The 24,589-nt window shown below is 41.1% G+C and overlaps 2 protein-coding genes across 7 annotated transcripts; one reads left to right on the top strand and one right to left on the bottom strand.

Moving 5' to 3' along the window:
• Positions 1 to 760: 760 nt before the first annotated feature.
• Positions 761 to 18,441, bottom strand: clockb (clock circadian regulator b). 4 transcript variants are annotated; one of them, XM_035637172.2, is made up of 24 exons: positions 18,225 to 18,441; positions 16,048 to 16,135; positions 15,350 to 15,509; positions 14,994 to 15,082; positions 14,133 to 14,192; positions 13,744 to 13,892; positions 13,095 to 13,186; positions 12,737 to 12,826; positions 12,433 to 12,553; positions 11,688 to 11,801; positions 11,350 to 11,468; positions 10,585 to 10,667; positions 10,247 to 10,353; positions 10,001 to 10,148; positions 9,691 to 9,766; positions 8,899 to 9,043; positions 8,623 to 8,720; positions 8,150 to 8,452; positions 7,780 to 7,938; positions 6,352 to 6,552; positions 5,339 to 5,532; positions 5,026 to 5,155; positions 4,425 to 4,559; positions 761 to 4,234 (listed from the first exon to the last, which is right to left on the bottom strand). In XM_035637172.2, exons 4-24 carry the CDS (start codon positions 15,008 to 15,010, stop codon positions 3,941 to 3,943), a joined length of 2,835 nt encoding a protein of 944 aa, XP_035493065.2. In that variant the 5' UTR covers positions 15,011 to 15,082; positions 15,350 to 15,509; positions 16,048 to 16,135; positions 18,225 to 18,441; the 3' UTR covers positions 761 to 3,940. The 4 variants fall into 4 exon arrangements, with proteins under 4 accessions (XP_035493065.2, XP_035493062.2, XP_035493063.2 ...); XM_035637169.2 differs by having other exon boundaries at positions 8,150 to 8,455; positions 18,225 to 18,440; XM_035637170.2 differs by lacking the exon at positions 18,225 to 18,441 and adding an exon at positions 17,628 to 17,765 and having other exon boundaries at positions 8,150 to 8,455.
• On the top strand, positions 17,637 to 24,317 carry exoc1l (exocyst complex component 1 like). Of its 3 annotated transcripts, XM_035637179.2 has the most exons (5): positions 17,637 to 17,774; positions 18,681 to 21,952; positions 22,275 to 22,297; positions 22,382 to 22,453; positions 22,998 to 24,317. In XM_035637179.2, exons 2-5 carry the CDS (start codon positions 21,832 to 21,834, stop codon positions 23,265 to 23,267), a joined length of 486 nt encoding a protein of 161 aa, XP_035493072.1. In that variant the 5' UTR covers positions 17,637 to 17,774; positions 18,681 to 21,831; the 3' UTR covers positions 23,268 to 24,317. The 3 variants fall into 3 exon arrangements, with proteins under 3 accessions (XP_035493072.1, XP_047189842.1, XP_035493071.1); XM_047333886.1 differs by having other exon boundaries at positions 22,275 to 22,453; positions 22,998 to 24,312; XM_035637178.2 differs by having other exon boundaries at positions 17,654 to 17,774; positions 21,830 to 21,952; positions 22,275 to 22,453; positions 22,998 to 24,312.
• The last annotated feature ends 272 nt before the right edge of the window (positions 24,318 to 24,589 follow it).

Genomic DNA, 24,589 nt, shown 5'->3' with positions numbered 1-24,589 from the left:
CACAAAACAGTCTTTTTCTTTTTGGCCTCTTGAACCTGATTTTAAGATTGCTTTGGAGAAAATTTCTGCACATTTGGCACAAACGTTTTTCTTGGTCTCAAAGATGAACTGACATTCTGCAAAAACACTTCTGGCCAGTATTGAACATCATAACTCAGAAAGACGTGGTAATTCTAGTCCTGACGAATCCATGCCCACAACTACAGGTAGAGTGGAGCAATAAACGTTTTGTCAATTTAAATGTACATAAAATTAAAATTTTGTAAATTTTCTCATAGCTGTTGTTATTAGCTGTTGCTTTTGTGTGCGCGGCCAGAAAAAAATCGGTGTTTTCGGCTCAGTAAATAGAAAACCAAAAAATAGGTGCGGACAACACAACACTGCGAGTGCAGTTCGTAAACATCGCTCCCCGACACCTTAAGAGACGTGCTTGCGGGTTGCGCTGTAACTGCGTGGTTTTGGCCTGGTGGGTTAGTGCGTCAAGACTCCCAGTACCAAAGGTCGTGAGTTCAGAGCAGTAAAATCATAACAACAACCAAGAGAGCAACAAGTTTTCTCCAATTTCGCATACTGCTCCTATTAAATATTTGAGATGTCAATCAAATGAAAAAAAAAAAAAGTATTGCAAATTCAGCCAATGATTGTCTAAATATTTCTGTCCGGATCAAAGTGGTGGACAGATGTTAACCTGTGTCGAGCCACACCCTACAGCCCGGCGGCTAATAAACAAACAACACAACAGAATTACAGCAGACATGTGTCACATATAATATCTGCAACTCTTTTTATTTTTCAAAATGACCAAAGAGGAGAGGGGGGATTATAATAGCAAACATTTGCTTCAAAATATTGATTATTAATACATTTGACTTTGGGGTAGATAAAGGAGCACAGTTCAAGAGCAGGAGGGAGGGATATACATACATACAGTACAGGTGAGCATAGCACCGTTTTACACTGAATACTGGTGTACGTAGCTTTGTGTATGTGTACAGTATCATACTAGAACTAGGACTCTTTAGAACCAAATTGTGTGGTGGAAAGGTGATCTGCGTGGAGGGGGGCCTCGCTGTCTTGTCGGCGGCGTCCCATTTCAAATATTCTACACCTCAAACTCTCTTCTTTTTTTTCTTTCTTTCTCTCGAACCAGATGCTGCCAGAAGATTATTGTTGCAAAAACAGAAACACAAATGGTAATGGTGAAAACATTCAGAGCTTCTTTTACAATGCAAAGCCTGTAAATTAAGATTGTATTCCAGATCCCGTATGTGGAATCCGGCAGTGAGAGACATGATCTCCTTTCACACCCCTCGTTTGTCCTTCATTGCAAAGCCTGTCATCGGTTCCCCATGATCAACAGTTAACAACATCCATGAGTCTCTTGAACACACCTTTACATTCTTTGGGCTTGGTATTAGTGACGCACGCGATAAAGATTTTCAACATTACCCTTCAGAGTGATGCTTTAAACACACACTAATCTATAGAGGATCTATATATGCCATGTGATGAGTGGAAGACCTGGTTTGAGCAGTAAGACCCTCAGCATAAAATCACTGAACCTTTTTTTTTGGGTGGAAAGACCCAAAAGGAGGATTTGTCCCTGCTATGTCACACACATTATTATTTAATCTAAAATGAAGGTTTACTATTCTGAGGGTCACTATTCGAGACTGGTCTGATGTGTAGTTCATGTGATAGTTTTTTTTCTTCTTTTTTTATAGCTGTACGTCATTGTAAAACAATAACAGTCTTAGCCTGACAGGTGACCAATGCTCTGCATTGCCTCACATCCATCTTTCCCCCTTCACAGACACACGACACACACACTTCCATATGAAAATATAATGGGTTACAGTGACAATTAACATGCATACAGATTCATTCTCTCGCACAAACATGTATTCAAGCTGAGCTGTCCCACACATGGGCTTTCAGAACACTGAGCCCAGCCAGAGAGGAAGTTTCTTGAATATTACAATTATTTCTTTATACTGCAACGCAAGAACTGATTGGCTATCTCCAGGGGAAACCAATAGTAACCCCCCTGAGTGATACAAGAAGTAGGATCAAGAAGAGGAGACACTATATTCACACACACACGCAGTCTTAACTACAGGAGGAGACAAAACAACACATTCTAAATGCTCCGTTGCCGACCGCTTGACTTCCTCCAATCCAAGGCTTTTCTGTTTGATATGGCTTACGACTGTGGTACAGGAGATGAGCCCATTTCCCTTTAATTAAAAATGGACGCGGGCCCGTTTCCTGGTTTTAACTGCTGTTTGTGAACTGAGACATGAGTGAACTGAACTGCATGAGGGTTTCTGAGGCCGAGGAAGATAAGACAAGGACAAAACACTGATTGCACAGAAGACCAAGAGACAGGTTCGCTGGTGCAACGAAGTCAGCTGAAGAAGGGTTTCTTTCGTTTTCTGCTCTACTCTACCTCAACAACACCCCCCCAACAATAAAACCGGTATATTTTTCACGCTTCTCGATTTCTACCTTAAAAGAAAACAACGATGGCTCTAAGAAATCTGGTTCAGATTTGATTCGGTCACCACACCCTTGGTGACACTTCTACCCTCTGGTCTTCGCAGCATCACTGTCTTATCCTTGCTGGTCTGGTTCCAGACTGAGGCAGAAGCAAAACTTTTCCAAATTCCTGAGAATACAAGTACCATCCAGCAACTTCAAACCCTTACTAAGTCAATAATTGTAAGACACAAGGGGCGACGGACAAACAAACACACTCATGCACACGCGCGCACGCACGGACGGACGGACGCACGCACGCACGCACGCACACACACACACACACACACACAAAGATTGTATTCCCAAAAGCACACACATTATCTCACAGAATCACACCACATTTTACAAACAACTAGGTCTGGACAGTGATTTACTGTACACAACCACATCAAGTGCTAAAGTTTCAGAAGGTGGGGGATATACTGTTTGTTATGTATAGGGCTCTCTGTTAAAAAATAATCCCTACTATATACACACGCATTAAGATTTTTAAGGGGTAATATTTTGCTGAAAAATATATACGCCTTTGAATAGTCTGCTCCGAAATAACAAAACAAAACATTATCGACTATGTTATTGGCACTTGGAATCACTAGACCCGTTATATGTACAGTGATCATCCTGCGAATAATTCAGTTTAACTGTAGTCATTTCTTGCCAAACATAATGTGTAATTACAAAGTTAAAAAGAGCCATTATTGTCTCGGTTTCACAACTTCCACAAAAAAAAAAAAAAGGTAAACCCCAAGCCCAACCGTTTTTTAAAACAAACCGTCAGAACTTTAAATCGGTATTCTGGACCTTTTTTGAGTGTGTGTTTTGTTATATAGAGCTGTGGGGGAGGTGGGGGGGCCTTAGAGAGCATGTCATTGCTCCATCTTTGACCAGAAAACACTTGAACAAAGTAAAAATTATTTGTTTTCAAAAGCGACTAATAAAAGCTTACACAGTTATTCTTTTCCATGCAATCATATAAAATACTACATTTCTGTTTCCTGTTAGGCTATACTGGATATTTACACTTTTTCTTCTTATCATACAGTAAATCTGTACAAGGTCAGTCCACTTCGACAAAAACCGTCAAAAAAAGTCTGCTGTTACCGTGGTGATAAGGTGTTTTCGCTGAAATTTTTTTCCGGGTCTCCACGGAGACCGGGGTTCCCTCGCAACTCCGCCTCTGGTGAGGGAAAGGGGGGATTTTAATCCGTCCTTGTTGCCATGGTGACAATCCTCAGCGAGTTCCTTGTGGACTCGTCCCTCTTTCCTATGGTTCATTTCTCTCGGTCGGAGGAAGGGAGGGAGGGCGAAGATTTTAGGGAAATGGAAGTTTGTGGCAGCCACACGACCAAAACAAATGTTTGCAGCGATCCCTCGAGAGCTTCAGTTTGTGCTCCAGACTTCACTGTGGTTGGCTGCTGACACTGTCAGTCCTGTGTGACGAAGGGGCTTTCTGCTGTTTCTGGGGCTGTGGTTTCAGCTGCTGCTGGTGCCTCTGGTGGTGAGATTGTTGCTGCTGCTGCTGCTGTTGTTGTTGTTGTTGCTGCTGTTGCCTTTGCTGTTGTTGTTGTTGTTGCTGCTGCTGCTGTGTTTGCTGTTGGTGTGTCGCCTGGGTGAACGTGCCCTGCTGTTGAAGTGGGAAAGCTGCCTGCAGAATCAGCTGGGTAGACTGGTTACTGTGAAGAAGACGAGTGCCCTGATAGAACAGTGCAAGAATATCAGAATGTGAAACAGTTAAATGTCCCATAAAAATCAATAACGACGTTGTTCTCTTATATTAAAAATTCTTCAATGCTGTTCACGGAAATGATTTTATCATTACACACTATAACATTAAGACAACATTTTACACCAAAATAAAAAGTATAGATAACATTACTACATACCTGTAGAAATTGCTGTTGTTGCTGCTGCCCCTGTTGGCCACTCTGAGCCACTACAGCTGTCTGGTTTTGGCCGTCCGGCTGACCTTGAGTTGGTTGGGCCGGTTGCAGAGTGAGGGTCTGTGTCTGCCCTCCATGCTGAGATGACACAGAAGTTAACAGAGAACGATATATTCAACACAGGGGGGGAAATAAATTGAATGAAAAGGCATAGAGTCTGTTGTATAAACCAATCTAACAACACTGCCCCTGTGGACTTGGTTTAAAAAATTTGACAAATGTGAAGCAGCTTCATACCGTAACCTTAACATTTCTGAAAAACTTTGTGATTTGGTTTAATCTCTTTTTGAACTTTAAGATCAGAATATTGTTCTCTATTTTTTATTAACAGTAGCCTTGCATTTTCTTCTTTAAATCCTCAACTACCAATATCAGTAAAATATATATAATAAGATTCTAATAATAATAAGATTCATATATCCAGAGGAATTGTGCTCATCAAACAGGACAGATTTCCCCACCAATATGAGTTAGAATTTATGTAACACTTCAACCATCAGTTTATCAGTTTCTCTGGGAGTCATGAGGCTGGCTTTGTCCTTACCGGTTGCCCTCCAAAGGGGTTGTATGCGGTGACCACCTGTCCCATGAACATGGAGGTGGGCACCATGACAGCGCCACATGCCATAGGAGCGGTCACAAGCTTGGTCACTAGCTGCTGCCCTGCTGGAAACCTGGAGAGAGTGAAATGAAGAAATAGCGGAAGGTGAAAAAACAAAAGAGATGCATTATATTGTCCATGAATCATACTGTAAGTCAACCATTCAACTTTAACTAAACAACTTGGTTTCAGCCAGGATTTCTGGTTACTGGGGAGCATTGCGTCTCTGTGTCAGCTTTGGTTCTTGTTTTCTTACCGGATCTGTCGATCTTGTGTGAAGGTGGCCACGGTCGTGCCTTGTGGTGTGTTGTTCTGCGGCAGGCTGGTACTGATCTGCAGCACGTTGGGCTGCCCTGGCTGGGAAATCATCATGGTGTTGTACATTGGAGCAGACACAGAGCCCTGGGTTTGAGGCTGAGCCTGGACAGATTGCTGGGGCTGACGTTGGGGCTGGAGATGGACAAAGTCGAGGAGGAGGGAAGGAAATCACATGAATGTCAACAAAACAGAGACGACTGAGTAGAGACCTATTTTTTTGTGAATTATTGCACCTGTTCTCTCCAGTTTTCCAATTTGTAAATCGCTGGATTTTACATATTCATGAACATCCCCTATATTCAAGCCTTTGCCCAACAACAAGCTTATTTAATGCTGATTAAGCTTATCAGTGTCTCTATATACAAAGATTTAAATCAGGTGTCTGTGGCTACAACAATTTGGAGCATGGTGGAAAGACAATGACAGAAAAAACCAACCAAAACAATATTTTTCAACATTTTATGGACCAAACAATCGATTAATCCTCGACAGATTAATCAGTGATGAAAATAATTATTAGTCGCAGCCCTGTTGAAGTTGAAACCCCAGCACTTTCATCACATAAGCTGTACTGAAGCCACAAAGCTAACACTGATAAAGTACTGTAATAGTTCCTGTGAGCATTCGGTGAGGCCTCTCACATGATTTCACACACAGCATTCACTGTGGCTTCCTGTCATTTGAGTGAGATGAAAACATTGCATTTCTACAGAACACTACTATTTCTTTAGCTCGCGACATTGTCCACATAAATATGACCAAACCAAAACTTCAAACCACATCACTGATCTGAGACGACCTTGGATTTAGCATTCACCACTTTTCCTTTACGAGATGCAGATGTGGCTAAATTATCTGAGCATGAGAGGAACACATTTCGGGTCTGACTTGACTTTGCACAAAGTGTGTGTGTGTGTGCGTGTATTGTGTGTGCATGCGTGCGTGTCCCACCTGTGTGAGGGTGTTGGTCTGCTGCTGCAGGCTCTGCTGGGGGGCGGGGGCCTGCTGCTGGATGGTGAGCTGCTGGGTTCCCGGATGGACGGGGTTAATTGTCGTTGGCTGGACCTGACTGGTCAAAGAGGACGTTTGTTGGACCGACCCGACCTGAGGGAGCTGCACACTCATCGCTCCACCCTGCTGCTGCAGCAACATCTGTCATGATAAAACACCAGGGGTCAACCCTCGGTGGACTGCGTGTACAGTTACTTTTGTACATTCATTTACCCAGCCTCGATGTGTGTTTATTTCAATAACTGAAGATTAGCCTGGAAATCTCTATCCAGTCTATACGTGCAGGTAGTGAATCTCTTTTATTGCAGTTTCCCATGAATAGAATAGAAATAATATATAATGCATGATTCTAGGCCTGATCTAGGTCAGGCAAGTCAGGTACAACACAACAGGAAGAGACAAAGCACGATACACTGACTGATGTTTTTAAGAGGTTGGGTTCCACATTTGTTCAGGTAAGGGATTTTTATAAATCTGTAAAACATCATGGGAGGAAACATAAATGCCACAGCCGAGCTCTTGATTGTTTTCAAACAAAAATGACTTTTCAAAAGGTAAGTATGCAGTTATGCTGTTGGTACAACAGACCTCTTCAATTAACCGAGGTAGCTCTTTGGTTTCGTGTTTGAATATTGTTTGTTTTCTTTTAACATATGAGTGCTGGTTTACACACCGTTACATGCATCCATATAAATTGATACATACAGTTTTATAAAATAGATAAATGATCAATGAGCAGTAAACTGTCTTTCCTCTGTCCAACCATAACTAAGTAAGAGACAAAGAAAGATATGGGGAGGAGAGAAATAAAAACAGAAAAAGAGAATATTTCTAATGGTGAGAAACGAGTGCACATCATAAATGTCATATTTTAAGCACTAAACTCTGGATTAAATTTAAAGCTATGACTTGCAACTTCTGGAAATCAAGGTCACAACAGAACAGCAGTAACTCTCTCGTCCGGCCCTTTACCTACATACTCGTCATCTTTTCTCTCTCGACTAATGCAGGAGTCTGGGGCCTTTTACTCCTTGACTCAGCCACAGAGACGTCAACCGGCAGCTAATACTAGCTTGAAGCCTAGTAGTAGAACCAGAGGCATGGTGGTGTATCGATTTACAGTTGTGGGATCCCTCCCCTGACTTTGGCCTTCTCTGATTGGTTGGAAGGACGAGGTTTACTCTTAAACTTGAGAGAGGAATATCTCCGCACCGCTGCCAGGCTGTTAATGAGTCTCAGCCGGTACATACTGCAGCTTTAATAAATACACAATGACTTTACCTAAATTAACTGAATGTTTGTAGTAAAAGGTTAGATTTTACATCTTCAAATGCTGCTTCCTTGTCAGCTATCACATGTCCGTCTCACCTGTATGCCCTGGCCCTGGACCTTGGACAGCTGCTCTTGAATGTGTCTGAGTTCGTCTTGCTGCCTTTGGATGTTGGCCTGGATCATTCTGGTCCTCTGCTCCAGCTGTTCCTTGAGGTGCTGCATGGCATTCACCTGCGCCGAGAACTCCATCACTGGCTGTGGGTGGAGAGAGTATTAATAGTCTATATTTGTCCAACCAGTGGTTCAAAAACTAAAAGGTTTACCGTCTACAGTCAAAGAATACTAAGAAATCAATCAAGCTATTATCTAAGGTATCTCCTAATCAGTTGATTCAAATATTGTTTCAGCTCTACAACAAAGTGTGTAATGACAGTACCCAAATAGTCGTCTAGCACTATCTTCTCACCTGAATGTTTGTCTGTAGCTGCTGTTGCTGCAGTTGTTGTTGCTGTTGTTGTTGTTGTTGCTGTTGTTGTTGCTGCTGCTGCTGTTGCTGCTGTTGCTGTTGTTGTTGTTGTTGTTGTTGTTGTTGTTGTTGTTGTTGCTGCTGCTGCTGTTGCTGCTGCTGCTGCTGCTGTTGCTGCTGCTGCTGCTGCTGCTGTTGTTGCTGCTGCTGCTGCTGCTGCTGCTGCTGCTGCTGCTGTTGTTGTTGTTGTTGTGCGATCATGCCTGGAGTCACACTCTGGCTTGTGGTCTGAGAGCTCATAGACTGCTAATACATAGATAATCAACAGTATTATAACCAAAGAAATCTATGAATTTCCTTAACCCCGTTCCATTATAAAACAGCACTAGATGAATGTGAGTCCATCTTTATATGAGTTACTCATAAAGTTATAGTTTGCTATTTGTAACTGCTTTGGGCCGACCAAGTCTCACCTGGCTGCTGATGGATGAGCGACGCTGTGATGTCATATCCATGGTGGAGGCCAGCGACTGCCGAGGAGGCGTGGCGGTGTCCATGTGTAGCTTGGAGGCTGTTGTTGCAGAGAGAGAATCACCGGTGAGCAAGAGTCACATTCAGACCATGAAGAGCATATCATAATGTCTTACTGCAGAGCTCTGCCCTCCCATTAAAGTGAGGTGAACACACAGAACTGATGGGCTACTGACCCCTCTTTAGATATCGCAGGGTGTGTGTGTGTGTGTCCTTACAAGTGCAAGTGTTGTCTGACATATGCGATGACGATTTCCGGGAACTCCGTGAGGAGGTTGAGGGTGTTCGGCTGCGGTCGAATCGTTCCAGAGCCTCCTTGAGGCTGGATGTATTCAGCTGTGACTCTGAGCCAGAGTCTTGACTCTAAACACAGATAATAAAAATGCACGTGAGAGCAAATCTTTTAAATGAAATATTCAGACTGCATACAGTTGTAAATGAGTTGATGGGTGGAATGAGCAAAAGATCATCCATTAAATCTGAGAGAACACAAGACGGAAACCAAAGGGAAACCAATGCAGTAATGCAACACAATGACATATCGTTTAACAAACAACAGAAAGTTTCAGATAATACACTTAGAAAAGTTAACAAGCAGTAACAACTCAATGACATAAGTAAATGGATGTAAAGAATGTGGAAACAAATATTCCATTGACTTCCATTGATTTTGTTTGAGATGGTTTACATTAGAAGGATTTGGGATTTTATTTTAGTTGAAAATAATACAAGTGCTTATGAGCTTATAGATTTTATAGGAGTAATATATTAGGAGTAAAGGATTTCAGTCAAAATTAAATCCAAGCTCAATTACACCATTGATATTCTGATTTTGTCTCTTACTCAGGCTTAAACAACAAATACAAAAATATTCAACCATATGAAAAAAAATATACAGTATACATTCGTCAATACTTTTTCTTGCATAAGGTATCGTTTTGTATTTATTCTAATAATACGGATCACGCATTCATGAAAAGAATAGATGCTTTTAACTAGTAATTTCTCACCTTATCCACAGTGACCTCTGGATGAGACTCCTCAATACCCAGCTCCCTGCGCTGTTCTGCCCTTACTTCTGCATAACTGCATTTTGGACAGAAAAGGGGGGGATTTATGAATTATGGAGCAAGACAGTGGTGAACGTGATAGGTTAGGACAATTTTGAAATGTTGTGTCACCAGTTAACAGATCATAGACAAAGAAAAGATGAGGATTTTATAATGAGACTCTTAACAACAGTGTGGAAATATCAAATTATCATAACAAAAAACAAAAACAAAGAACAAGCGAAGATGAGAAGACATTCAGCTTCAGTACCTGACAACTGTGTGTGTGCAGACAATAAACTCAGGTCTAGAGTTCCACTGGTGATAAGTGATGTAGTAATGTGTCTGCAGCCAGATCCACTGTTGACCTTTAGTCAGGAAACGGTAGTAGCATGACTTCCCTTTACCGTACTGCATCACTGAGCAGGAAAGAGACGCAGGCCGACAAGAGCAAACATGTTAGGGTCAACAGGTAAAAAAGGCTCTCACAAAGAAGAGAATAAGTAGTAGCCCTCACAGTGTTCGTGACACTTTGCTAGCGTCTCCAGGTCGTCCACATGGTAGTAGTCGTACCCTGATGTTCCCAGAACTTCGAAAGGAAGGTAGCCTATGATTGGTGGAGCTCTGAAGAAAGAAAAAGGCATCAGTTGAAGTAAGAATGAAACAAAAATCTGAGGGTACGCAGTGCAATCAATCATTGCGTACTTGACGCAACTTAAATGTTCACATCTCAAAGAAATTACTATAATGTAAATGTGATGTCCATTGTAATTCAGATTGGCCTCATTGGCCAGACAAGGTGTTGTTTAAATATGGAGATAACACGTGTGGCGGGTGCGTGTTTGCGTTTTTTACCTGTGGTCTAAGAAAAGGAACTTCCACTCTAAACTGTGCCTGGAGGTGAATTCTTCATTGGGCTCCTCCACTGTACACATCTCCTGTAAATATCAAAACAAACTAGAATCACAGCCTCGCTGTTTTTTTGCCTCCACCACCCAGCTGTAGTTTACTACCACGTCTACCCACACTCATATAAAAACAATGCAGTGAAAATATTGATGGAATTTAATATAAAAGGTATTAATTGTATTTTGTCATAGTAAACATATTAAATCTCTAGATATGTCCAAAAATGTGTGCTGCAAGGTCATAATGACCTTGACCTTTGACCACTAAATTCTCATCAATTCATTCTTTAGTCCCCCCCCCCCCCCCAAAAAAGGCTTTCTGGAGATGTTGTGGTCATGATGCTAAAAGCGTGTTTTGTGAGGTCACAGTTAACTTGACCTTAGACCAAGAAATTCTAAAAGGTCCTTGAGTCTAAGTGAATGTTTGTGCGGGATGTAATGAAATTCCGTCTGGTGCATTCCAGATTAACTGCATTCAAAAAACGCCCTTGATTTGTGACATTTGACCAGAAATATCTATATGAGCTGATTTTTGATCCCAAGGTCATGAGAGTGGGACGGAGGGATGGATGAATGGACGGACGGACAGTTGGACAACACAAAAATATCATGCCTCCGGTTATGGCTGTCGATGGCAGAGAGGCATAAAAACAACAACAGAGAGGGAATATTAGTGATTACGCATAAGTGTATGAGTGTCTGTGCAGTGTACCTTAATAAACTGAGGTTTGGCCAGTCGGACTGTGGCTACAAAGCACACCTGGTCATCAAAAGCAGGTTGTAGCGACCGCTGCAACACCCCTGCCAGACCATTCCTAGTCACATTGGGAACTACACAACAGAGAACACAGTCAAGGAATAAACAGTATACCGTAGCAACTTCATTTTTAAAATGGGACACACACTTTAGTGACACTTTCCTGGTTTTCCATGAACATGCTTTTTATGCAAAACAGCTAATATATATAGAACATATTAACAGACATATTTTAAGTGACTTGCAAGTATTTTTATCTGATCAAAAATTACAAACTCATTGAAGCGACTCACCGTTGTTGAGTGACTTGAAGTTGCCGATGAATTTAACATATTCATAAACGGGGGGCTCTTTGGGGTCAATGGCCCCACGTAGCATATGGCAGCAGAACTCCATGTGATTCTTAGCTGGAGAAAACACAAACAGGATAATAAATAAGTTGTGGCATCCCGTAAGAAATGTTTTAAATAGCAGAAAAGAAAGAAAGACAAAACAGTGACAATGATGCCCAAGCATTATGCAAGAAAAAAACAAGCCAATATTTTTAGACTTTTGTATTAATGCCTGTTGATGCATTGAGAATTAGCCGTGGCTCTTGTCAAGCTTCTTTTTATTATTGTATGATTATTTTATATCCAGCTAACTGCTTCCTGACAGACAAAAGATAAACAGGGTAGGATTTACACTGAACTAAATTAGCTTAAGAGCCATGGAAACCTAACACTGTATTTAAATGTTTTTAATTTCAATTTTTGACAGGCTTATATCCAATGTGTTTTATTACAGTCAGGGAATAAATGTGGGTTTTCAGTTTCTCATTTTGTTTCTGTCTCAGTGGATATTAAAGTCCAAAAAAACCACCTAAAAAAACAGATAACAATCCCAAGCAGTTCATCCTGCAGTACAGAAGTACACTGAATGTTAAAGTGAATCAAATCCCAATTTGACCACCAAACATACAATACAGTTAAATACAATGAATACAAGTATTGGATAGTATTGAAACAGCTTGGTGAAAAGTGACTGGATGTTACTGACTCTTCAGGAAATCGGAGCTGAGGTTCTCTGGGTCGGAGGGGTGCGTGGACAGAGCCTTGTACACATCGGAGTGTTCCCCTACTGGCAGGAAGTTTAACATGTTCTGGTCCACCAAGTCCGCCTGTGGACAGATACAAATTGGGAGAGAGACCAAACTTCATTCAGCACTGTTATGTTGCTTTTTTTTATGACATGGCAGGTACAAGTACAGACAATCATAGCAAGGCTTAGAGCACAGACTACTGTTTACCATGACTTGATGACTAATACATACCAGGCTAAAGAAAGCACCAGTGTTACTCACCGGTAGGTGTTCTAGTAGTGAGGTGACACTCTCGGACACGTAGAGGACGTTCCCATCAGTCATTATTGCTATAAAGAACCCATCCAGAGCCTAACATTGTGGAAGAAGACAAAAAGAATGGGGTGATATGTTGGTCTAAAGTAGCGGAATAAGTAAAAGAAAATGGAGACCGAGATTTACAATTGAGATTCAAAGGAAAAAAAAAGTAGATGACATTCTGTCAAATGATATAGATGATTTCTTTTAAACTATAAAAAATACTGTATGTATTTGTTGAGGTGAATTAGAACTGAACAGTGGATATGTTGTGTTGTCTCCTAACAGCCAGGATTACAGCAGAAAATGTGAGATTTCTGACCTCCAGCATGAGCTGAGTGAACTCTTCATTGCTAAGAAACGGAGGCTTCCAGTCCTGCCTGATCTCACTCGACTCCGACTGAGCTGCGATCTCTGTTGAAGGAAAGTTCCAAGAAATTATCTTTTAAGAAATAATTAAATAAATGTCCTTTAAGAAACATTTAAGAGAGGAAAACATAATGAGGTCAGATGACAAATAAATGGCTTAGCACAAAAACAAAGCAGGCCGTTACATGGGCCAACATGGTGCAAATATGTATTTATATAAGGCAGTTAAACAGAACACTAGATGACACCAATGCAGTGGAAGCTGATGGTTAATTAGCATGCACAGCAACGAGAGCAAGGAGTAGTAACTGAGTAATTATATATTTCAGCATAAAGGAATTTCAGCATTCAGCAGGTGAGAGGAAGTAGATGGAAAGTAGCTCAAACACAGAATTAAACAAAGGTTTAAATAGTAAATCATACTGACAGGAGTTTAACCGTGTGTGTAATAAAAACATGTTCCCAACTGAATCTAGTAATAGAGTAAACAAGCAGTGACAACAGGGTACACAAGAGTGAAAGACAAAGCTAATTATAAAACCGCCCTGCAAGGCGCTCAGCATAATACAGGATGGAAGGTGAGGATGATACAAAACACTGACCTTTGTGTTTACACAGGAAGTCAATGCTTTTCTGCAGGATGGTGGACTTGTCCATCTTCCTGGTGTTGCCAGGCAACATCGTGCCAAGTTCCTTGATGAGGACATTGAACTGGTCTCTCCGTTTCTTCTCGGACTTGTTACGGGACACGCTGTGATCCAAACCAGAGGGATAAATTAGATTCTAAATGGTTTGAAGTCATTGGTTTGGTTGTTTTTCTTACAAAGAGTTTTGCATTTGCCCTATTTTTTGACCATATTGTGACTTGAAAATTAGCAAATGTAACTGCTTTGTCATGTGCCACCTGGACAAACCTAGGTTAGAAATAAAAAAAACTGTATCATACTTGATATCAAGTACATACTACATTTATAATCTATAGCTTTCTTACCGTTTTGCTTTGTCTTTTTCATCTTCTTCCATCAACCCATCAAAGATGCTACAATCATCCCTACAGGAGGAGAGAAAAGAATTTACAGACATTTCAGTTTCCCCACGTGTGCATTTGTTGGCAGCTTGAAGGCAGATATGCATTGTAAATAATAGTTAAAGACGGATGTTGGCTAATGAGAGAATTCCTACATGCTAGCAGCAGGTTTATTTTTGGGTCATACAGAAAAAAGAGTGGGGCAGACACACAGAGAGAGAGAGAGAGAGAGAGAGAGAGAGAGAGAGAGAGAGAGAGAGAAGGAATGTGTTTTGCTTGCCAAGAAGGTTACGAGTGCTTTCGTGCAACAAGGCGTGTTCTTGCTCACATTTCCATTAATGTAGGTCAATACAAATACTTTGATGCGTAACTGATGGAAATGATCTGGAACTGTCATTTAACATGTTTAAAACGTGACAACTTAAATGTCCCAAAATGCACACAAAAAAATCAGTGTTCTCTCAAGATTAGTTTATTGCAATTTCTGATAATAATCCAATAAATATTTCAATTTGCAAAAACTGACAGATAAAACACCATCAGGTTTTTGCACACCTATATCACATATATACACATCATATCATACATACACATATGTTGTACATATATATGCTTGATTTAATGAAAAACTGAAAACTGCAATAAACTCCTCAGTGACCACTTTATTAGGTGCTATCTAAAGCAGTCTAAATAAACTGCTCTGCCACTTAGTCAAAACCACCTTTACTCACCACCATTGTACTTACGTAGAATTTATGGCAGAACAGTTTAATAAGATTGCACCCTATAAAGTGTGTGTGCGTGTGTGTTCATTTCACTGCATACCCTATGCTTGATGTCATGGTGGCTGCTGATCAGGGCTGTGGCTGGAGTGAATTGCTCTTTAAGCGTGAGGTAGGCATTTGGAAGACCACCTGGAGAGATAGAAAGACAAGTTTAGTATTAGTTTAAGTGCCCATTATGATTATGTCACAATCCAGTGGAGTAAAAATATGAATGAGTGAATGGTTTGGCACAGTGCACCGCAGTTGTGGGCGGAAAAACAATACAACCTCTATGTTGCAGCATGTGTTAGAGATCATATGTCTGAATATATTGTATTTAGATTTACTCTTTACAACCAAAGTTCATCACAACACAGCTCTGCATGTGGTAGTGTGATGTGTGTAGACAATGCTCACCCGACTGCAGCTTATGCACGCGGTCAGTTGACGTCGTTTCTCAGGGGTCATAAAAAGGGTTTTGGGGTCAAACCTGACTCTACGGTCAAAACTGGTGTTAAGGTCATTGGGGTCACGAGAGGGCACCAGACCAGAGGAAAGACATAGTGGTCAACAAAACCTGCAGGATAAACCAGAGCATAATAATGCAGGGGGCAGCTTTTTAAAATGTTCCATCTTCCATCATCTTTACAGCCAAGGCCAAAATCTTCACAAGCTAAAAAGTGAATGAGAAAAACTCCAAAAACCTTTTACCTAATATTTCCTCAGACATGTCACCCAGGCTATTTTTACTTCACGTGCCGAATATGACAATGCATTTACACATCCAGTTCATCAAGTTCATTTATTTTCATTACATGGAGCACGCCTCAAGTGTTATGTGCCTTACAGGCTTCCAACGACTGTGGTAGATATTCAGACTTATCAACCAATGAAAATTTTACCATTATTAACGAGTTTTACAGTGTGTCAATTGACATAATTTATATTGGATCATAAAGTACTTTAAGTGTGTATAACATATCAGTGTAGGAAAAAAAAGGTTGTTATTATAATTACATTATTGGTAGTAGTAAGACTACTACAGAAACAAGTTTGGAGCACTGGGATTAGGTTATTAAAAAAAGTGGTAATCAAATATATCTTAAGTTACTTACTCGAATGTCTCCTTGCAGGCAAAAGCAGCCGTTTCAGATCCTATCCTTCCAGGCAATGACAAACCTTCCCGTGTAAGCCACACCTCACCTGCAACACACAAAAACCTTGGACTAAGAGACATACCACTTAATCCTGTCTGTGTTCACTGTTTACCATGCATGCAAATTCTAGTGGCCAGCAGGGAACGTGAATGGGTTAATTTAAAAACAGGAAACGAGGACTGTAACCCACTTCCATAAGGTTTTATAACTGATTGGTCAATAAATTGTGAGACAATGCCCATCACTAATCTAAATTTTGTTTTGTTTTGTCCAATAGCATTTCAAATCTTTTAGATTTGTATTCTGAAACTGCTTATTATTACTTGATTGAGCAACCAACTGTTTGGTCTATAAATGTCACGAATAGTGAAAAATAGCTGTCAACATTTCCAGAAACACAAGTAGATTCCGTTTATAATGATATGAAACATAAGAAAAGCAGAAAAGCCAATGAATGGTTTGGTTGTTTGTTTGCTGGAAATCATATGACCGACACAACTATTCAATAATCAAAATAGTTTTCGATTGATTGATTGATTGATTGATTGATTGATTGTCTAATTGATTCTAATTTGCGTCATTGTTTTCATTATCTATTAATGTGGCAATTATTTAGCAGGAAAAAAAAGCCAATGGCACTTTGCCAGAGCCCAAGGAGACATCTTCAAAAGAACACTCATCAGGCCAAAACGTGAAATATCGACATTCCATTTCTTTCATCGGATCAGTTAACCGATTAATCGAAACCAGCTGACGTGCACATTTCAACAGTCCCAAGGAAATTGAGTGGTGAATAGCCTTTTCGAGTGCTGTTCTCAAAACCGGGAGCAGCTCAGACGCAAGATCACCGCTTGGATCACACTGAGTCTCGATGAACCCGCGTCTAAGAGGCTTCTGCCGTTAGACACCGTGGGCAGGAAGGTCACAGTGCCTCCACACGAATACCCTGCGTTGTCACACTGCACGCAGCAGGTATCGGTGAGATATGGCAGTTGAGGTTCACATGTTGTGTTATATGGAGAGGCACTGGCCTGCGGTCGTGTCACTCCAGACGGCCACGAAGTGGAGTGTCACTAGCCTCTGTACACCATCGTCCGTGGATACACACCGACGTTAGCAACACGGCCCGACGACGTCGACGGATCACGGTCCTCCGGCGCGGGCACAGCGGCACGTTTCATGCAGGCTTTTCAAGCCACAGGTGTTCGTTATACAACCGAGGGAGCAGCTCCACACAGTTAGCTCGCAGGCTAACTAAGCTTGCTAGCTGAAACCTGCCAGTGTGACAAGATGTTCAGCGCTCCTCGCTGCCCTCGTCGTCCGCCGCTGGCCGCACTCGCTAACCCCGAACACCGCGGCCACGGCAGGTACAAACGAAAAGAAGAGAAAGGAAGAAAGGAAGGAGAAGCACCTCGCGTTGTCCTCGACCAGCTGGACTACATGCATGTGAATACGGTCTCCCCACATAGAGCTGTCACGCTACGGCTGACATCGGAGGGCGACAAAAAAAACAAAAAAAACAAGCGTTGAAATATTACCGTCGGTGCCTCGAACACCGCGACGCGTCGAGCGGCTCTACGCGTCCGCGCGGGGCGAGCTGCTCGGACGGTCCGACGGCAACACGAGCGTCGGCGGCGGACAAGCGTCCAAATCCAGCGACGGTGGAAACATTTTTCGCGGCAGATGTATGTGTGCACACACACACACACACACACACACACACACACACATACATACACATACACAAACGCGCGCGCGCGCACACACACACAAACGCGCGCGCACGCGTACACGCACTGACAGTGCTACGCGCACGCGCACACATAGACACTGGCTGCGCCGAATGTGGGTCACTGGGCCTTGCTCTCCCTCGAGCGTGCGGAAACAGTCCCGAAAGCCTCCTCTGCAGTCCGACCGCTTCCGCACGCTACACACACACACACACACACACACACACACACACACAGAGACACACACACACACACACACACCGTTTACCGACCACAGCGGCCGTGCTATTCCACAACCGTTGACCGCTGCTGCCTTTTGGATAAACACATTTAAAGAATAAAAAGGGGGGGGGGGGGGTCACAACCGTTACTATTAATCGACAGCAGCCATCGTGTTTTACTTACTTGAGCGTTGCGGGCGGTGGGGGCCGGGAGGACTCCGGGTTGGGGAGAAAAACAGGAGGCCTACTTCACATTACGACGTACAGTCATGCGCAATGGAGACGGTAGGGCGCACTATTTCGCAAGTACAGTAGTAAGTAGCACGGAGGGGATCTTCGCGAGGCGAAATGACTCCGCGTGATCGCTTCTGTGGCTTCTCCTGCCGGACAGGTCCACTTGTCGGTGTCACCCGGTTCTTCGTGCGGTGGAGGATGCATTGTGCCTCCTCCCCTGCAAATGCATGCAGTTAAAGCGAAAGAGGGGCAATTTGCCACACGTGTCGAGTTAATTCCTATTTTTTTTATTTCAAGGCATTTGCATAATGTCCAAAGTCAAAGAGAGAAAAAAAAGGTTTTTTAAAATATTTTCGAAATGAATTCAAATGTGTATTGTGAATATTCGCCATGTTGTGGATTTCAGGGGGGAAACAGCCAGGCGGGGTTAGGTTGCAGAGAGTCGACCGTGAAAGTGACATTGGACGGTCGCCAGCAGGCTGCAGAGCAGAGCAGAGCAGAGCCGGGCAGCCATCGGTGGGGATGGCCTTTCAACGGTGGCAAAGGGGTTTCCCCTTTCATCGACATCCAATCACGAGCTGCACACGCAGTGACGTGACATTTAGACAGTGTCGAGGTTCCCTCTAATTTTATATCATGGTGCAATTTGACCCTGGAAATGGAATGAGATAGTAATTACATTTGCCCCCCTTGACGGACGCCCTTGATGACCTAACTCAGGGAAAAGTGAATGAAGCCTGTGATGGCCTAAAAGAAAAGTTGACAAAGTGTTTCATACAATACAACACCCATATGCAAGGTAACAGTAGATAAAAGAGGTTACACTGGAGTCTGGGCATGTAAGGGTTGCAGTAAATCTATAAAATTATTGAAATGATAGCTATTTATAATGTCCATTGTCTTAATGGAGGACAGAATACCATGTAAATCATATAGTGCCTGTAAAATGAAAGCACTCAAAATATTCAGCCTTCATTTTCAAGCAATTTAAATCATTCAAGATTTTAAAAAGACAGCTGTTCATCCTCAAATAATTCTTTTAGAAATTAAAACAAAACCATATTACAGTTACGAGTAAAGGCGGTCGTCAGCTTAGGCAAAGGAAGGCAACTGGTCCAACTTAACCTCAACTTTTTCTGTATCATCCTCTGACTGCCACCTTATATACTACCCCCCTTCAGTGGGCACAGATGCACCCAGATAAGTGTACCTACAGGCAGCTCGAAGGGGGGGATGACATGTGACAGACGTGTGATCTCATGAGACACGCAGAAACAATGAGGTGTAATTAAAACAGCAAACTGATGCCATCCCCATTTCACCCTTATGCTTGTTGTGCAACAAAACAATGTGTTCACTGGCTCTCCTCTAGTTTATTTAAGTGCCAACCTCATTAATTCCTTCCTCCTGCTTGGACTCATTAAACCTCTCACTGCACCTTCTGCCTCGTTTTCCCCTCTTCAGTCTCCTATTTCTCTGTGAACTTTGTTTGCCCCCACGCTTTCCCTCTCCTCTCTGCCATAATTTTCTCCTCTGGTTTGTGCGGATTAGTCGTTATCTGCTTTTTAAAGATTCCACCCCTTTTCCTGACTATTAATTTCTCTCCTATCTCATTGTTTCTTCCCCCATCACATCTTCCTGCATAATTCGTATTATTAAATCCTTTATTCTTCTCCACAGTCTCATCTTTTTTCTTCTGCTCTCCTCTTTTTCAGGGGTTCTAATGTTTCTTTACTTTTGTCTTCCTTTGCTATATTTCCCCCCTCATATATTTTCTCCATATTGTCTCTCCATACGTGCGACTTATGCTTTCCTGATGGTCTTTTTCCCTGCTTTCTCCCTTTAATCTCTTCTCCAGCATCCTGTTCTCCTTTCATTTTTCCCCCAACTTCCTTTTACTTCATCCAGCCATCCAGAGTAACGCAGACCTACTTGTCATCCTTGCTGCCAGCTCTTCTGACTTTACTCTTACAAACAACTTCTGTCTATCATCTTTAATCCTGCATCCGTCTCTATTTTTAAACCATATTGTCTTCGAACACTATTATAATTGCTATAATTTTTTTTCCTGATTGATGTTCATAGCCACTCACCTTGATGTTTTCACAAACTGCAGAGTCGCTGGGAATATAAATTATCCCAACTGCATATTCTTTTAAGAATACAGATACAGTATTTCAAATATTGCAGCCTTTATTCTTGTGCATCCCACCACACATGAATTGAAAATATGGCATTTCTCTTATTTTTCCGTCATATAATAATCCATGCACATGACAGACATACTGGGGTTAAGGTTTATGATAAGTAAGTACAACAAACCTCATGTGTTATTCATGAGATTCAACACTTGTATATTTCCTCCCTACTTCCTGCCCATCCGCTCATCTTTCCATCTCAGAGGCAAAAAGCCTCTCAAGTGAACACCCACAAAAACTATCAACAACAATAAAGCACTTAGCTGGGGAACAACCCATCTTTGTTTTCAGAAACGTGAAAAATCCAATGTAACCACCCTTTTTTCCTGCAAACAAATCAATGCAATACTTCTGGTTCTGGTTCGTTATTTGGGTGGTTTTGCAGATGGAAAGGTCCTCCCGTGCTGTTTTCGTTCTGCCTCTCATGAGCTGGAGCTCAAATGTGTGATATTATGTTCTGTCTGCTTATCAGTAGCAAATTGCCTTGTGGAGACATGATCACTAAATAAGTGTAAGCATCCTTTATGTGCTGGTAAAATCCCTCCATTTAAGTGCTTCACCTCACTTGTACCTGTTCTCAGAGATTGAATTACTACAGGGTAATGGAAACCATGCAGAGTGCTGTGGGACATCCTTTTCCCACAAAACAACCGTTTAATCACAGACAAACATTGGGCAGCGTGCCACATTATATAAATCAATGTCTATATGTGAGTGAGTGGAGGACAGACAGAGAGAACTCGGAAAGAAAGAAAGAAAGAGACTGTCTCTTGTGAGGGAACACATATCCACATACGGCCACTTCAAAGTGTCCATCTTTGCTTTGTGTCAGATACACCTGACTCAAGTAAACACAAATCCAAGAATGAAATCCATATTTGCAGGAAACCTGGGTCAATATCAGGCTCATCATAATGGATCTTAATTGAAGCAATAAAAGGATAAAATTATGAAAAGATTGGCCTTTAATTGCTCCCTTTGTACTAAATATCTTCCCCGGGTGGTTGGTATGAGGACAGAACTGTAATGAAAGATTAACGTGGATCATCAAACTTGACTGCTGCAGAGTGAAGCGTGTGTGTGTGTGTGTGTGCGCGTGCGTGTAGGAGTAAGAGCCCACTTCAAACACATCCACATTTTTCACACGGTCTGACCAGAGCAAACATCGCTCTCTCCCTCCCCTCCACTGCAAGGTTTCACCGTCGTCCAGTGTCACGATCTTCAGCATCTTTTTCTCAACTCTTTTTTCTTTTTCTCTTCTCGTCACTCTTTTGTGACTCTTTTGTGACTGTTCCTGTTTTTTGTGTGGCTTTTTAACAACCGTCCAGCTACGATTTCCCCCCCTTCCTCTCTCCAGTGATGTCGTCTCTTTTGAGGGAGGAGATGCAGAGAGTTTTATTCCGACCAGCTAAACAGAGACTGGTGGAGTTTATTGAGATTGAAGAGCCGACGCAAGGACGACATTTTCTTTGTGTCGCAGGTAAAAAGCTTTCTTGTCGAGAAATTAAAAGCAGAAATAACTTTGTTCCTGTGTTCCTACTATGATGCCTTGTGTAAATGTTTTAATGATTAGTGATATCAAACAATCTCAATAATGGGTTTTTCTTTCGTAGATATAGTACAACATGTTATTGTGGTTTTAAAGAGAAATGCTGAATATGTCCTTGTACTACTAACCTAGTAGTATCTAAAAGGTTCAGCTTCTACTGAAGACGAATTTCCTTGTGCAGCACTGCACCTGTTTAATTGTAAAAAAAAACCAACATATATATATGTATATATGTTTTTGCATTTTTCTACAGTTGCAAAGAACAAAGTGGTGCAGGTAAGTATAGTGCGATGTCAGATATCTCAGCCATCACTTAAGTCTGGATCCAAGAGTTCCCTCACTACACGCTCCAACATTCAGGACAGCTACAGGAGGACTGAGATGTGGTCCCTGCAAGACCTGACTCTCGTTGACGGACGGGACCCTGATGTGGTAGTTAACCAATTTTAATTCTAATTTTCACTTTGCTGGTGTGGATGAATAGAACACAATATTGTCTACTTTTACTAAACAATGCATTTTATCTCAAGCTATAATTTTACAAATGACTTTTTTAGTTATCTGACATGACAAAAATCAAATGTCTCTCATTGGAATCCTCAATAAAAACGTTCTTTTTATTTCATTTATGAAATGGAATGCATAAGAAATAACAGAGTTACAACACAGATGTACCGATCATCGTACATATTTCACAGTGCACCACTACCACAAATATCTGCTTTAATAATGCTGTCATCTTGGTTGGACAAAAACCAACAGTCAATCACAGAGATTCCTCAGCATCCTTTACTTTGAATGTGAATACTTTTTTTAATTTCATTTTTTACAACATCTAGTTTATGGAGAAATTAATTCAAGTTTCTCTCAAAGTTATTTCTTATTTAAAAAAAAATAATTCAAACACCCCTGCAATGTTAATTACTTACTAATGCTGTCTCATTCTGAGTCTATTCTATGTGTCCTCTGGCTCCAGGATGACCCCTGTTTCCTGCTGCACTTTGACAAGGTGCGGACGGTGACGGCCATCAGCTGCTCGGCCAAATACGCCTTTGTGCGAGCCCTGGTGGCTCTCAGCGATCAGCACTGTCAGAGGTCACTGAACCTGCGGAACTTTGACTGGACCTACATCAAGCCCACCTCCTTCTACTCCAACAGAGGAGACTGCGTTGTTCTGACACAGATATGCTTCTATGCATTCAATTTGGTGTGTCTGTCCATGTGTCCCGTGCCCCTGGATGCATAATGGAATGAAACAATGACTATGTGTGTGTGTGTGTGTGTTTGTGTGTGTATGTGCGTCAGTAATAATACCGTGGCAGATTTATTGTATATAATTTGTCTTGAGAAGGAGGTGTCGGGTAAATGTAGGCTTATTGTTGCTTCTGTTACACAAATATAGAGCTTCGATGTGGAGGGATTTACCATGAAATTTATTTTGCATTAGTGTTCTGCTGAATGTATCTTCATGGCCAATGCGAGTTTCTGGCAGCTTCGTATTTGTTAACTGTATCATCTACTTTTGTGATCTTTTAATTACGTATCCCTGAAAGTAATGTATTCCGTGTGCTACTGTGAAAAAAATATCGATTTCAAATGGAGAAGAAATAAAGCAATTCCAAAAACCCTGTCTTAGATATTTTAAAACTAACTAGAAATTGCTTATGTGTAATCCCTTATATAGAACATTTTAGGCATATTTGTGTTATTCAAGACCATCTACCTTTTACACTGTAAAACATTGAAGTATGAATTACTCTGTAAGAATACTCCATTACAGTAAAATGTCAGCATTGAAAATGTTGCTTAAGGAAAGGCATACAAGTTTAATCAACTAAATGTATTTCAAGTATTACATGTAAACATATTCAATATAAAGAAACCTTCTGTGACTGTTTTACATTCTATCATGAGATTATTGATACTGATGCATTAATGTGTAAACATAATTTTACTGTTATATTTGCTTGAGGTTTTGAACTTGTAAACTAATGAATATTTGCATTATGGAGCAGTTAACATCCTGAATATTTTCTCAAATTACCAACTGATCGCTTTGTTCGTAAAAAGTTAGAAAAAAATGAGAATGCCTGTCCGAATTATCCATGAGTCCATGAAAGTGATACCTTTACAGTACTTGTTTTTTCCAAACAATAGTCCTCAAAATAATTATAATTATTAAAAGGAAATGCATGCCACAAATCCTCACATTTGAGAAGCTGGACCTTTGAACTGTTTTTTTTAAATTAACATGAAATATTACTTAAAGGATAAATAAAACAGTTATCAATTAATATTCTGTCACATGATTTCAGCTCACCATTTCTATAATGTTGGCTAGTATATAATAAAGTATCATTTTTATAAGCTCTTTGTGTTTTTTTGTAACTTTATAAATTTATATTTTTTAAGTTATTAGTAAGTATCAAAAAATATGGAAAAGTGGAGAGCTGCCATAAAATGGATATATTTAAGTTAAAAAAACCATAACATTTGTAATCAAGTGCCATGCATGAGTAATGTGTTTACTGACATTCATTTACTGACATGGCCATCATAAATCTATTA

Source organism: Scophthalmus maximus, chromosome 8 (assembly GCF_022379125.1).
Source record: "Scophthalmus maximus strain ysfricsl-2021 chromosome 8, ASM2237912v1, whole genome shotgun sequence".
NCBI classification, from domain to species: Eukaryota; Metazoa; Chordata; class Actinopteri; order Pleuronectiformes; family Scophthalmidae; genus Scophthalmus; species Scophthalmus maximus.
Note: the sequence above shows the minus strand (reverse complement) of the source record. Positions and strands in the feature narration are given on the sequence as shown.

Excerpts from the sequence above, each read along its gene's own strand:
- exoc1l (XM_047333886.1), top strand. The coding sequence starts at position 21,832 with ATGTCGTCTCTTTTGAGGGAGGAGATGCAGAGAGTTTTATTCCGACCA. Across the intron at positions 21,953-22,274 it reads ACATTTTCTTTGTGTCGCAG|TTGCAAAGAACAAAGTGGTG; the intron begins GTAAAAAGCTTT and ends ATTTTTCTACAG. Across the intron at positions 22,454-22,997 it reads ACGGACGGGACCCTGATGTG|GATGACCCCTGTTTCCTGCT; the intron begins GTAGTTAACCAA and ends CTCTGGCTCCAG.
- clockb (XM_035637169.2), bottom strand. Across the intron at positions 8,721-8,898 it reads GTCAGACAACACTTGCACTT|CCTCCAAGCTACACATGGAC; the intron begins GTAAGGACACAC and ends CTGCAACAACAG. Across the intron at positions 5,533-6,351 it reads AGACCAACACCCTCACACAG|CCCCAACGTCAGCCCCAGCA; the intron begins GTGGGACACGCA and ends GTCCATCTCCAG.